The 14,633-nt window shown below is 39.0% G+C and overlaps 2 protein-coding genes across 2 annotated transcripts; both read right to left on the reverse strand.

Annotated features, from left to right (window-relative positions):
* Positions 1-760: 760 nt before the first annotated feature.
* wfdc2 (WAP four-disulfide core domain 2) lies at positions 761-1,811 on the reverse strand. Its single transcript, XM_084917825.1, has 3 exons — positions 1,638-1,811; positions 1,229-1,366; positions 761-1,130 (listed from the first exon to the last, which is right to left on the reverse strand). Exons 1-3 carry the CDS (start codon positions 1,738-1,740, stop codon positions 997-999), a joined length of 375 nt encoding a protein of 124 aa, XP_084773951.1. The 5' UTR covers positions 1,741-1,811; the 3' UTR covers positions 761-996.
* Positions 1,812-5,968: 4,157 nt separating this feature from the next.
* Positions 5,969-14,178, reverse strand: LOC146363928 (uncharacterized). The gene is made up of 10 exons (XM_084916676.1): positions 14,073-14,178; positions 13,527-13,664; positions 12,891-13,028; positions 11,648-11,761; positions 11,334-11,471; positions 10,091-10,204; positions 9,777-9,914; positions 6,977-7,090; positions 6,663-6,800; positions 5,969-6,102 (listed from the first exon to the last, which is right to left on the reverse strand). Exons 1-10 carry the CDS (start codon positions 14,176-14,178, stop codon positions 5,969-5,971), a joined length of 1,272 nt encoding a protein of 423 aa, XP_084772802.1.
* Positions 14,179-14,633: the final 455 nt, after the last annotated feature.

A 14,633-nucleotide genomic window follows, 5' to 3' on the forward strand; every position in this document is an offset into this window, starting at 1 on the left:
AAAATACTGCCATGCATTTACTTTTGTTTAAGCCTTTTACACACATTTTTTGTTTGTTTTCCTTCCTAGAAAAATATTTCTGTAAAACAGTGAGCTCCATTTGAATGTTTGACTATGTTCTGTATTGTTATTACTGTCACTGTCTTTTCAATAAACTGCCAAACATCATTTTTCAAATTACTAGATGTGAAAGTTCCCAACTCTAAATTAAACAGGAGTGGGAACATTATTACTTCCCATTGAGTGCCCACATTTTTGTGTAAACATAGTTGGCCTCACTGATGACAGACTCTGAAGGAACAAACACAGACGTCTCTCTGTATTTGCCAGGTCAGCAATTCTTACCCCTGTGTGTTTGCCAACAGTGTGGAACAAAAACAAAGCAAAAAGCAGCTTTCCACATGTAGAAATTGATGTTCATATGTGATCTGCTACAAACTGCAAGTTTTCTCCTCGGACATGATATAGTAAAGGAACTTGTCACTGATTGTTGCAACTTTCTTTGGTCAAACTAGTAATTTATAAAAAACTAAAATGTTCTTTAAATAACAAACAGCAAAATACAGTTTGAGACACAAGTGTGCAACAATGCTGAAAACTAAGAACGTTTTCATTGTCCGTCTGAATCATTTTGTGTTCTGCCAGGAAACACTTTCCATTCTTGCTACATTTCATCATTTGTTTTTGCAGGGAAAAGGACTCAAAAAACCCGACAGGCTTGTGAATTCCAGGCTCTATTAAAAACACATTTATAGCAAGGTTATACAGGATTGGGCTATTTTTATTGGTCATACAAAAACAACAAAAACAATGCATCATACTCTAAGGCTTTAATTAGAAATGGAACAGATATACTGTTTTTCACACTGAAGTAAGAATACACGCGGTAAAAAAAAGAGAACAAGGAATAAATGCAAACAGGCCACTTTTTCTTTGTGGGAAAAATGTGTCCGTTTAAACAAAAGGAGAGATGTTTAATGTAGATGATGGACTTCCTTAGCAGGGCTCCCTGCATGCATGACCACAGGTAGTCCTGCAGCACTTTTGATCTCCTGGACACTGACCATCGTGATAGCAGTACTCAGCACACATGGGGGTGGTCTCAGGCAGAGGACAGCCGCCAGGCTTCACTGATCACAGCGAAGTCAAAAAAATATGATTAGTTATAAAATACCTTTAAACACTTGGGATGTATATGGGGGTGTTTTCTACTTTGTTGATCTCTCACCTACGTACGGTGCCATGCACTCATGTCCACACCCGTTGGAGCAGCACTTTTCCTTGTCGGGGCAGTCACTGTCATTAGAGCAAAATTCAGCACACCGTCCGTAGCCCAGGCGCCTGCGAGGACACACTCCTGGCTTTACTGAAAGAAAAGAGAAATCAGTATAGACAAAGAGATAGAACGGGAGAGTGTGGTACACGGGCCTTTTGACTGGAAGAAACCTTTTAGACAGCTGAGACTTGAAAGAAAAGAGCAGAAAAGCATTACGGATCAGCCGTGCCAAATGAGACATGAGTTATGATTTTGAGTGGTTACCAATTTGGTTGCTAAACAAACAAGCACGCGCATTTCAAAAAGAATCCGTAAGCAGTCAGATAATGGGTTGAAGAAATTTGAGTCAAAAGAAACTTGCCTGTTATTTTGCAACAAGCGCTCGCTGAAAGAACAGTGTCAAAGTGCGCTAATGCGCAAAATGCTAAAATCAATGCGCAAATTGTCCACCAGTGTTTGTCCATGTTCACTTCTTGCTCAAAACATGTACTGCTGTGTGCAAAAATACTGTACACTAGTCCATAGCCACATGCTGAGCAGGCCACTTAGAGGATGCTGGGTCCTTGTGCCTGTAGAGTTACAGATAAAATATGGCACGTACTGTGGTATGAATCGTCTTATGTTGTTTACATGTTAGTAATAAAACTAGACAGCTGAAAAATGTTATGATGGCCAATAGTTTTTGTCATGTGACCTAATTTTACCTTCACTTTATTTTAGTGATTCCAGCAAATGAATCAATTTCTCCTCCAACAGTATCTGACATGTGCAAAGCGGTTTATTTTCTTTTTAACCAGTGAACCAGCCCGCATTTCCATCTAGCATTATTAGACTCCATAGACAAAAAAACAAAAACAATATGCGGTTGGATTATTTACACACTTCAGAAACAAATTTGATACAATAGATCAGATGAGGAGTTTTAAAGTAATTTCAGAGTTTTTTTTTTTTAAAGAGACTGGCACCAGTTTGTGAAGTTAAATGAATTCTTGCTCATATATTAGAGAAGGAAGTTATGCTTCTGGTGTCCCCCAGGGGTCAGTGTTGGCCCTAAATTGTTTAAATCACACATCAATAATACATAAGGTGTCCACAATATTAATAACGATTCTGTTTAAGACTAATAATTTATGCTCTGGTGATGATTTACAGCATTTATTGGATGAGATGACTTTATGACTATACAAAATAACTATTGTTTAGCGTGTTAGCTTAAGGGTGATGTGGAGGATGGCTTCTCTGTTCAGTTTAGTTGGGTGTGTGCTTGGCGTGTACACCACTGTGCAGACCACACAGTCCATTGCAGAATATTTTACTTCCCACAGAAATTCTACAAGAAGTGTTGGTAAGTCTCAAGCAGCTACTTCTTCTTTTCTCCACAAGGTGGAGAACATGTCTTAGTCTTCCAATCTAACTTGTTTATTAGTTTTTGTTCCAACATTACATGCTGTTATTGACTGAATATTGTCACATAGTATCATATTTATGTAAATTAGTAGGCTGTGCTAAAACTAGGGATGCACTGATAAAATGAAATGATAAACAAAGTAAAGAATAAATAAATAAAGATTTGGCTTGATAAAAACAAATCATTACATTTGATTAAAACTGAAATATTTTTTATTTGGAAATAGGACTGAAAGATGTCAACGATTGATTTTAACTGGTTGTTTCAACAGAGCTTTCCAAATTGAGTGTGTGAAATCCTACATATGGCCACTCTGACAAACTCATTTTTCTGCAGTTTTTGTGTGCTCACAAACTGTGAAATGTTCATGCTATTTAATTCTGATTTTCCGCTTTTAGCACTTAAATTCCTCCCCTGCACAGAATGGGGAGCAATAATGGAAACAGCCGTGTGTTTTGCTTTAGCAGCAGGTATCATTTATACAAATCTATGACAGTGTTAAACATCCTCAGCACAAAATTACCCTTAATAATGTTGGATGCTGTTAACTGCTGCTAATTACAGAAGAAAAAAATGTTACATTTGCTTTGAATGTGTTAATAATGTATTTTATCTGTGGTGTAAAGGTGCACCATAGTCAGTCTCCCACTTAAGCTTTCTTTTTTGTTGCCTTCTATTAATTAGCTTGTTAGCTTGAGGCTGCTGTGGAGGAGGGCCCACAGCTTGACGGGCCAAAATTCATATCACTCACAGCCTAATTTAAGATACTTTACTTCCCAGAGGAATCACACGAGAACGGTATAGTAAGGGTTGATGCCGCTGCTTCCTTTCACCACAAAGTGACGAACATGAGTCATGTTTTCTGTAAGAAAGGAGGCTGTCAGATACATATTTTCGTGTTCCTATCTTGACTTGTTTCTTAGCTTATGCTCAAACGTTATATGCGACTATAAATGGAATATCGTCATATTATATCTGTTTATGTAAACCAATGGGCAGTGTCTAAACCAGGCATGCACTGACTATAAAAACTCGATAGCTGTGCTTAAAATAACATTTTTGTTGATAGCAGTGTTGGTGTTTTTATTTTATTTTTATTTTTTGCAGCTCTAGTTTGAACATTGATTTGTTTTCTGGAAGTTTGAAACTGTAACTCCATTAAATCATAGTGCATGATGTTACTGTGAGGAAACTGTAATAAAATACAAATCAGGTTATTCTGATTTGATATCTCACTGCCCTCTGAAGACTCTGAGCTCACATGGAGAGATTATTGCTTCTTTTCAATCTCCCTACTAGGAACAATCAGATACAGAGATACATCATGTCAGAGTGAATTCAACATGGTTTCTTTTTTGTTTTTAAATGCAAACTTTGTCCAAAACACGATATCCAAATACTCTCACAAACAAACAAATACAAAGAAAGATACCTAAAAGTAATGAATATTATCTTTAATGGGACAGGAAATCACTTGTTTTGAAGTAGATTTAAGTAAAAGCAGCAGGTCTGGAGCCACACTCCCTGTTCTCTGAATTGAGGTGTTTTTTTCAGTCCCGTTGTCACAGACGTATATAATCAAGTGCCTAGCCACGCAGTCTGCCTTTACAAAAACATTTGTCATCATCAGAAAAAGAAAGTCTTAATAATATTACAGAAAGAAAAAAAGTATTGCATTAAAGAGAAGGCCACAGTAAATGTGTAAAGATGTTTAATGTAGATTGACTTGGTACTTTCTAATCAGCGGGGCTCATTGCACGCATGACCGCAGGATGTCCTGCAGCACTTCTGCTCTCCTGGACACTGACCAGCACACATGGAGGTGGTTTCAGGCAGGGGGCAGGAGCCAGCCTTCACAGATACACCAAATCCAAAAATATGATTAGTTACAAAATACCGTTAACCACTTGGTGAATTATTTAAAGGGTCTTGGCTGCTTTGTGCATCTATCACCTCTGTAGGGAGCCATGCACTCATGTCCACATCCATTGGAGCAACACTTCTCAAAAAAGGGACAATCTCTGTCATTAAAGCAAGATTCAAGGCAACGTCCGTGGCCCAAGTGTCTGTGAGGACACACTCCTGGCTTTACTGAAATGAAAGAGAAATGAGTATAGACCAAGAACTCCAGAGAGTGTGGTGGGTTGTCCCTCTGAAAGATATCCTTTGACGTTATTGAACCCTGAATTGCAGTAAATTAATAAAAATCTCTTCTAAGAGTTTCTGGAAATTGTGAAACATTTGATTGTGTTTTAGGCTGTGGCCACCCTGTTTCTCTGAAGGATGCTTACTGCACTTCCTTCTTCTCGACTAAGGTATGAGTTTCATGGAGATCCAGTTGATTAATCTCTCGTTTCAAGTTAGATTCCACCCAACGTGTACACTCCAGTTGTTCCCAAATATCAGGCAAAACTTATACAGTCTCATACAAAATGACAGCAGTAAGTCTCTGGTCTGCAGTACACAAAGAAACACATGGTCATAAAGAAGAGTAACAAGCTTTTTTTTAAAGTTCTCACTCTTTCATGTTTCATACAATCTCAAGTAAATGTGTATGAAATTAAACATTTTCTCTTTTTTTTGCACAATTGTTAGAGACAGCCTTATCTGACTTCTACCTATTGTAGATGACATGATAACAGATAACCTGTGGATCAGCGGTCCCCAATCCCCGGGCCACAGACTGGTACAGGTCCGTGAGTCGTTTGGTTCCGGGCTGCGAGAGTTGAGGCTCGGTTGTGAAATTTATAGTTTTTTAGGGTTTCGTTATTTTTTTATCGTTTTTATCATTAACTCGGTTTCCCTGGCTCTTTTCCCGTGTGTTATGAATAAATTTTCTTTTTTGGGTACTGGTACTGGTTTTATTTTGTTCTATTTATCCGCGACACCTTAAAGGCTGGTCCATGAAAATACTGTCAGACATAAACCGGTCCGTGGGGCAAAAAAGGTCGGGGGCAGCTGCTTTAGATAACTGTCACTTTGTTCGTATCTCACCAATGTCTGGTACCATGCACTCATGTCCGCATCCATTGTAGCAACACTTCAGAATAAAGGGACAGTCTCTGTCATCAAAGCAAGATCTAGCACAATTTGTATGTGCAAAGTGCTTGCGAGGACACACTCCAGGCTTTCCTGAAAGGAAGGAGAGATTAGTGCAGACAAATAACCAGAAAGTGTGGTAAATGTGGCCTTTACCTGAAGGAACTTTATTTTTAAACTGCTTGTCATTTTATTAACTGAGAAGATTTAACCAAATATTTAATCCACATCCTTTTCAGAAGACGTTAAACATAGTGACACGTACTGGGAACAGGAGGGACGCAGACTTCTTCACCATCGTAGACACAGCATATGTGGTCTCTAGGACAGTCCTCACACCCCTTACGTGACAGAGCAAGATTAAGATGGCGTGGACATTCTGGGTTTGAAAGAAGCAGAAAAGCAAAAAAGGACATGGATGAGCTGTGAGGAATAAGAGTTGTGATGCTTTGCAGTCGCCAAATTGGCTGTTTGACAAAATCAAACATGCACATTTCAGAAAGGATCCGTAAGCAGGCAGATTATAAATTGAGCACATCTGAGCCCCTCCCCCCCAAAAAAAACCAACAAAAAACTTGCCTGTTAATTTGCAGTAAGTTCTAGCAGAACAAACAAAAAACTGACAAAGTCGATCAGTGTTTGTCCACGTTCATCTTTTGCTCAAAGGAATGTGCTCCTGTGTGGTTGGTTTTTGTTGTTCAGTACCCAACTTACCCCCAATCAAAAAAAAGGAGATTAACACAAGTTTTCACTTCTCAAATTTCATGCAGTCCCAAGTATACATATATTAAATTATTAATCTTAATATATATATTTTCCTATATTTAATTATGTCTGCACAAATTAATGGTCAGTGACAGCCTTTTTGCAACTTGCAACGTGATATGTGTTGCAGCAGTTGATATCCTGTGGATAACTGTCACGTTGTTTATATCTCACCTATGACAGGAGCCATGCACTCATGTCCACATCCGTTGGAGCAGCACTTCTCATTATTGGGGCAGTCTCTGTCTTTAGAGCAAATTTCAGCACAATGTCCAAAGTCTAAGTGCCGGCGAGGACACCGTCCTGGCTTTGCTGGAAGGAAAGAGAAATTAGTGCAGACAAAGAACTCTAATCAGAAAGTGCAGTAAATGTGGATTTTACTGGAATTTATTTGATTTTTAGACTCTCTCTCATTCTACTGACTAAGAAGACTCAATGAAAAATTTACCACACCCTCTTAAGAAGAAATTAAACATTGTGACACGTACTGGAAACAGGAGGGACACAGACTTCTTCACCATCGTAGACACAGCATATGTGGTCTCTAGGACAGTCCTCACACCCCTTACGTGACAGAGCAAGATTAAGATGGCGTGGACATTCTGGGTTTGAAAAAAGCAGAAAAGCAAAAAAGGACATGGATGAGCTGTGAGGAATAAGAGTTGTGATGCTTTGCAGTCACCAAATTGGCTGTTTGACAAAATCAAACATGCACATTTCAGAAAGGATCCGTAAGCAGGCAGATTATAAATTGAGCACATCTGAGCCCCTCCCCTCCAAAAACTTGTCTGTTAATTTGCAGTAAGTTCTAGCAGAACAAACAAAAAACTGACAAAGTCGATCAGTGTTTGTCCACGTTCATCTTTTGCTCAAAGGAATGTGCTCCTGTCTGCAAAAATACTGTCTGTGTACTAGTGCACAACCACAGGCTGAGAAGGCCAGTTAGTGGATGCCGGGTCTTTGTGCTCACAGATTTGCAGTCTCTCTGATAACATGTCATTTAAGACACACTTTCATTTTCAACCATGCTCCAATAGTGGCGTGTATGGTACATAGCTTGTGTTTAATATTAGTAATGAAACCAGACAGCTGAAAAATGTTATAATGAGCAGCAGTGTTTGTGTTTGATCTCACTTTCCTTTCACTTTACTTTAGTGCTGTGTTTCATTTTTGTGGTCAAAGATTGCATGCTGTTATATTGTCTGCATGCATTGACCCTGCCAGTCACTATCACAGTATTTTGTTGTGCAGCAGCTATTCCTGAAGTGCAGCAAATTCCTCTCTCCTCTTCCTCTTCTGTTTTTCTTGAATTCTGTTTGACGGAATGATGCTATTGGACCTCTTTCTTCCTGCTAAGGAATGAGTTTCCTGGAGAAGTCTAGTTTAAATTCATATTACCACCCCACATTTACACTCTAATTCCCATATATCAGACAAGACTTGTGCAGTCTGATACTGCATCATTACAAGAGTCTTAATGGTTTTTGTTGTTCAGTACCCAACTTACCCCCAAGCAAAAAAAGGAGATTAACACAAGTTTTCACTTCTCAAATTTCATGCAGTCCCAAGTATACATATATTAAATTATTAATCTTAATATATATATTTTCCTATATTTAATTATGTCTGCACAAATTAATGGTCAGTGACAGCCTTTTTGCAACTTGCAACGTGATATGTGTTGCAGCAGTTGATATCCTGTGGATAACTGTCACGTTGTTTATATCTCACCTATGACAGGAGCCATGCACTCATGTCCACATCCGTTGGAGCAGCACTTCTCATTATTGGGGCAGTCTCTGTCTTTAGAGCAAATTTCAGCACAATGTCCAAAGTCTAAGTGCCGGCGAGGACACCGTCCTGGCTTTGCTGGAAGGAAAGAGAAATTAGTGCAGACAAAGAACTCTAATCAGAAAGTGCAGTAAATGTGGATTTTACTGGAATTTATTTGATTTTTAGACTCTCTCTCATTCTACTGACTAAGAAGACTCAATGAAAAATTTACCACACCCTCTTAAGAAGAAATTAAACATTGTGACACGTACTGGAAACAGGAGGGACACAGACTTCTTCACCATCGTAGACACAGCATATGTGGTCTCTAGGACAGTCCTCACACCCCTTACGTGACAGAGCAAGATTAAGATGGCGTGGACATTCTGGGTTTGAAAAAAGCAGAAAAGCAAAAAAGGACATGGATGAGCTGTGAGGAATAAGAGTTGTGATGCTTTGCAGTCACCAAATTGGCTGTTTGACAAAATCAAACATGCACATTTCAGAAAGGATCCGTAAGCAGGCAGATTATAAATTGAGCACATCTGAGCCCCTCCCCCCAAAAAACTTGCCTGTTAATTTGCAGTAAGTTCTAGCAGAACAAACAAAAAACTGACAAAGTCGATCAGTGTTTGTCCACGTTCATCTTTTGCTCAAAGGAATGTGCTCCTGTCTGCAAAAATACTGTCTGTGTACTAGTGCACAACCACAGGCTGAGAAGGCCAGTTAGTGGATGCCGGGTCTTTGTGCTCACAGATTTGCAGTCTCTCTGATAACATGTCATTTAAGACACACTTTCATTTTCAACCATGCTCCAATAGTGGCGTGTATGGTACATAGCTTGTGTTTAATATTAGTAATGAAACCAGACAGCTGAAAAATGTTATAATGAGCAGCAGTGTTTGTGTTTGATCTCACTTTCCTTTCACTTTACTTTAGTGCTGTGTTTCATTTTTGTGGTCAAAGATTGCATGCTGTTATATTGTCTGCATGCATTGACCCTGCCAGTCACTATCACAGTATTTTGTTGTGCAGCAGCTATTCCTGAAGTGCAGCAAATTCCTCTCTCCTCTTCCTCTTCTGTTTTTCTTGAATTCTGTTTGACGGAATGATGCTATTGGACCTCTTTCTTCCTGCTAAGGAATGAGTTTCCTGGAGAAGTCTAGTTTAAATTCATATTACCACCCCACATTTACACTCTAATTCCCATATATCAGACAAGACTTGTGCAGTCTGATACTGCATCATTACAAGAGTCTTAATGGTTTTTGTTGTTCAGTACCCAACTTACCCCCAAGCAAAAAAAGGAGATTAACACAAGTTTTCACTTCTCAAATTTCATGCAGTCCCAAGTATACATATATTAAATTATTAATCTTAATATATATATTTTCCTATATTTAATTATGTCTGCACAAATTAATGGTCAGTGACAGCCTTTTTGCAACTTGCAACGTGATATGTGTTGCAGCAGTTGATATCCTGTGGATAACTGTCACGTTGTTTATATCTCACCTATGACAGGAGCCATGCACTCATGTCCACATCCGTTGGAGCAGCACTTCTCATTATTGGGGCAGTCTCTGTCTTTAGAGCAAATTTCAGCACAATGTCCAAAGTCTAAGTGCCGGCGAGGACACCGTCCTGGCTTTGCTGGAAGGAAAGAGAAATTAGTGCAGACAAAGAACTCTAATCAGAAAGTGCAGTAAATGTGGATTTTACTGGAATTTATTTGATTTTTAGACTCTCTCTCATTCTACTGACTAAGAAGACTCAATGAAAAATTTACCACACCCTCTTAAGAAGAAATTAAACATTGTGACACATACTGGAAACAGGAGGGACACAGACTTCTTCACCATCGTAGACACAGCATATGTGGTCTCTAGGACAGTCCTCACACCCCTTACGTGACAGAGCAAGATTAAGATGGCGTGGACATTCTGGGTTTGAAAAAAGCAGAAAAGCAAAAAAGGACATGGATGAGCTGTGAGGAATAAGAGTTGTGATGCTTTGCAGTCACCAAATTGGCTGTTTGACAAAATCAAACATGCACATTTCAGAAAGGATCCGTAAGCAGGCAGATTATAAATTGAGCACATCTGAGCCCCTCCCCTCCAAAAACTTGTCTGTTAATTTGCAGTAAGTTCTAGCAGAACAAACAAAAAACTGACAAAGTCGATCAGTGTTTGTCCACGTTCATCTTTTGCTCAAAGGAATGTGCTCCTGTCTGCAAAAATACTGTCTGTGTACTAGTGCACAACCACAGGCTGAGAAGGCCAGTTAGTGGATGCCGGGTCTTTGTGCTCACAGATTTGCAGTCTCTCTGATAACATGTCATTTAAGACACACTTTCATTTTCAACCATGCTCCAATAGTGGCGTGTATGGTACATAGCTTGTGTTTAATATTAGTAATGAAACCAGACAACTGAAAAATGTTATAATGAGCAGCAGTGTTTGTGTTTGATCTCACTTTCCTTTCACTTTACTTTAGTGCTGTGTTTCATTTTTGTGGTCAAAGATTGCATGCTGTTATATTGTCTGCATGCATTGACCCTGCCAGTCACTATCACAGTATTTTGTTGTGCAGCAGCTATTCCTGAAGTGCAGCAAATTCCTCTCTCCTCTTCCTCTTCTGTTTTTCTTGAATTCTGTTTGACGGAATGATGCTATTGGACCTCTTTCTTCCTGCTAAGGAATGAGTTTCCTGGAGAAGTCTAGTTTAAATTCATATTACCACCCCACATTTACACTCTAATTCCCATATATCAGACAAGACTTGTGCAGTCTGATACTGCATCATTACAAGAGTCTTAATGGTTTTTGTTGTTCAGTACCCAACTTACCCCCAAGCAAAAAAAGGAGATTAACACAAGTTTTCACTTCTCAAATTTCATGCAGTCCCGAGTATACATATATTAAATTATTAATCTTAATATATATATTTTCCTATATTTAATTATGTCTGCACAAATTAATGGTCAGTGACAGCCTTTTTGCAACTTGCAACGTGATATGTGTTGCAGCAGTTGATATCCTGTGGATAACTGTCACGTTGTTTATATCTCACCTATGACAGGAGCCATGCACTCATGTCCACATCCGTTGGAGCAGCACTTCTCATTATTGGGGCAGTCTCTGTCTTTAGAGCAAATTTCAGCACAATGTCCAAAGTCTAAGTGCCGGCGAGGACACCGTCCTGGCTTTGCTGGAAGGAAAGAGAAATTAGTGCAGACAAAGAACTCTAATCAGAAAGTGCAGTAAATGTGGATTTTACTGGAATTTATTTGATTTTTAGACTCTCTCTCATTCTACTGACTAAGAAGACTCAATGAAAAATTTACCACACCCTCTTAAGAAGAAATTAAACATTGTGACACATACTGGAAACAGGAGGGACACAGACTTCTTCACCATCGTAGACACAGCATATGTGGTCTCTAGGACAGTCCTCACACCCCTTACGTGACAGAGCAAGATTAAGATGGCGTGGACATTCTGGGTTTGAAAAAAGCAGAAAAGCAAAAAAGGACATGGATGAGCTGTGAGGAATAAGAGTTGTGATGCTTTGCAGTCACCAAATTGGCTGTTTGACAAAATCAAACATGCACATTTCAGAAAGGATCCGTAAGCAGGCAGATTATAAATTGAGCACATCTGAGCCCCTCCCCTCCAAAAACTTGTCTGTTAATTTGCAGTAAGTTCTAGCAGAACAAACAAAAAACTGACAAAGTCGATCAGTGTTTGTCCACGTTCATCTTTTGCTCAAAGGAATGTGCTCCTGTCTGCAAAAATACTGTCTGTGTACTAGTGCACAACCACAGACTGAGAAGGCCAGTTAGTGGATGCCGGGTCTTTGTGCTCACAGATTTGCAGTCTCTCTGATAACATGTCATTTAAGACACACTTTCATTTTCAACCATGCTCCAATAGTGGCGTGTATGGTACATAGCTTGTGTTTAATATTAGTAATGAAACCAGACAACTGAAAAATGTTATAATGAGCAGCAGTGTTTGTGTTTGATCTCACTTTCCTTTCACTTTACTTTAGTGCTGTGTTTCATTTTTGTGGTCAAAGATTGCATGCTGTTATATTGTCTGCATGCATTGACCCTGCCAGTCACTATCACAGTATTTTGTTGTGCAGCAGCTATTCCTGAAGTGCAGCAAATTCCTCTCTCCTCTTCCTCTTCTGTTTTTCTTGAATTCTGTTTGACGGAATGATGCTATTGGACCTCTTTCTTCCTGCTAAGGAATGAGTTTCCTGGAGAAGTCTAGTTTAAATTCATATTACCACCCCACATTTACACTCTAATTCCCATATATCAGACAAGACTTGTGCAGTCTGATACTGCATCATTACAAGAGTCTTAATGGTTTTTGTTGTTCAGTACCCAACTTACCCCCAAGCAAAAAAAGGAGATTAACACAAGTTTTCACTTCTCAAATTTCATGCAGTCCCAAGTATACATATATTAAATTATTAATCTTAATATATATATTTTCCTATATTTAATTATGTCTGCACAAATTAATGGTCAGTGACAGCCTTTTTGCAACTTGCAACGTGATATGTGTTGCAGCAGTTGATATCCTGTGGATAACTGTCACGTTGTTTATATCTCACCTATGACAGGAGCCATGCACTCATGTCCACATCCGTTGGAGCAGCACTTCTCATTATTGGGGCAGTCTCTGTCTTTAGAGCAAATTTCAGCACAATGTCCAAAGTCTAAGTGCCGGCGAGGACACTGTCCTGGCTTTGCTGGAAGGAAAGAGAAATTAGTGCAGACAAAGAACTCTAATCAGAAAGTGCAGTAAATGTGGATTTAACTTGAATAAATTTTATTATCTGTCATTTTATTAACCGAGAAGGTTTAACCAAAGATTTACCACACACACCAAGAAGAAATTAAACATAGTGACACGTACTGGGAGCAGGAGGGACACAGACTTCTTCACCATCACTGATACAGCATATGCAGCCTCTAGGACAGCCATTACACCCCTTACGTGACAGAGCAAGATTAAGATGGTGTGGGCATTCTGGTTTTGGAGGAAGCAGTATAGTAGAAAAGGACATGGATGAGCTGTGGTAAATGAAGTCAGTCTTATAAAGCTGTCTGATTGCCAGTTTGGCTGTTTAACAAAACAAACCAAACATGCACATTTTAGAAAGAAACCGTGAGCAGTAGATTATAAGATGAACAAATCTGAGTCAAAAGAAACTTGGTTGTTAAAATGTCACTTTGTTCAATCTCACCTGACAATGGAGCCATGCACTCATGTCCACATCCGTTGGAGCAGCACTTCTCATTATTGGGGCAGTCTCTGTCTTTAGAGCAAATTTCAGCACAATGTCCAAAGTCTAAGCGCCGGCGAGGACACACTCCTGGCTTTCCTGGAAGGAAAGAGAAATTAGTGCAGATAAAGAACTCTAACCAGAGAGGGTGGTAAATGTGGATTTAACTTGAAGAAACTTTTTTATCTCTCATTTTATAAACTGAGAATGTTTGACCAAAAATTTACTCCACATCCTCTCTTAAGAAGTCTGTCTCTAGGACAGTGCTCACACCCCTTACATGACTGATCAAGCTTAAGATGGCGTGGGCATTCTGGTTTTAGAAGAAGCAGTGAAGCAGAAAAGGATATGAATGAGGTGTGGTAATTAAACCAAAAGTTATGATGCTGTGTGGTCCCCAAACAGACCATATAAGTAACTAACAAACATGCACATTTCAGAAAGAATTGTTAAGAAGACAGTTATGAGCTGAACACGTCTATGTAAAAAAGAAAAACCCAAACTCACCTGTGAAAATGCCACCAGTTTTCACTGTGGAAAAAACCGTGCCAAAGTGCACCAATGCACAAAGTGCTACAATCAATACACAAACTGTAGACAAGCCTTTGCCCATGTTCACTTCTTGCTCAAAAAAATGTGCACAACCACTGACTGAGTGGCCAGTTGAATGATGCTGGATCGTTGTGCTTGTAGTCTTATATTCTCTCTGATAAGGTGTCATATCAGAAACATTTAGTTTTTTACGTTCCTTGTTGCTGAAATGATAATATGAATCTTGTGTTTGCATCTTAGTAAAACATCTACACAGTATTTAATATCTTCTTCATATAGCAAGACAACAACGACATGCTCATGAAGAACATTAAGAAGATTTTTCCCACAATTGACTTTCTTATATTGCTATACCTTGTTGGTACCTACGATTTATAAAAGTATCAAATGAATCACATATTTCTCCTTGTTCTCTCATATATAATTGTTACTATCTTGTTCAGTCCCCTGCTTCCTTGTGTACACTGTGTCCTTGTTTATTTTTTGATTGTTCCCGTTCTTCAGATGAAGCTATAA

This window comes from Perissodus microlepis, chromosome 20 (assembly GCF_051167445.1).
Source record: "Perissodus microlepis isolate ML-2025 ecotype Zambia chromosome 20, ASM5116744v1, whole genome shotgun sequence".
NCBI classification, from domain to species: domain Eukaryota; kingdom Metazoa; phylum Chordata; class Actinopteri; order Cichliformes; family Cichlidae; genus Perissodus; species Perissodus microlepis.

What these genes read in the sequence shown, in the direction of transcription:
- LOC146363928 (XM_084916676.1), bottom strand. Translation starts at nt 14,178, where the DNA reads ATGGGCAAAGGCTTGTCTACAGTTTGTGTATTGATTGTAGCACTTTGT. An exon ending in CTGTGTCCCTCCTGTTTCCA is followed by an intron (nt 11,472 to 11,647) that starts GTATGTGTCACA and finishes CTTTCCTTCCAG; the next exon opens with CAAAGCCAGGACGGTGTCCT. An exon ending in GTGCATGGCTCCTGTCATAG is followed by an intron (nt 7,091 to 9,776) that starts GTGAGATATAAA and finishes TTTCAAACCCAG; the next exon opens with AATGTCCACGCCATCTTAAT.
- wfdc2 (XM_084917825.1), bottom strand. Translation starts at nt 1,740, where the DNA reads ATGGACAAACACTGGTGGACAATTTGCGCATTGATTTTAGCATTTTGC. An exon ending in CGCTTGTTGCAAAATAACAG is followed by an intron (nt 1,367 to 1,637) that starts GCAAGTTTCTTT and finishes CTTTTCTTTCAG; the next exon opens with TAAAGCCAGGAGTGTGTCCT. An exon ending in GTGCATGGCACCGTACGTAG is followed by an intron (nt 1,131 to 1,228) that starts GTGAGAGATCAA and finishes CGCTGTGATCAG; the next exon opens with TGAAGCCTGGCGGCTGTCCT.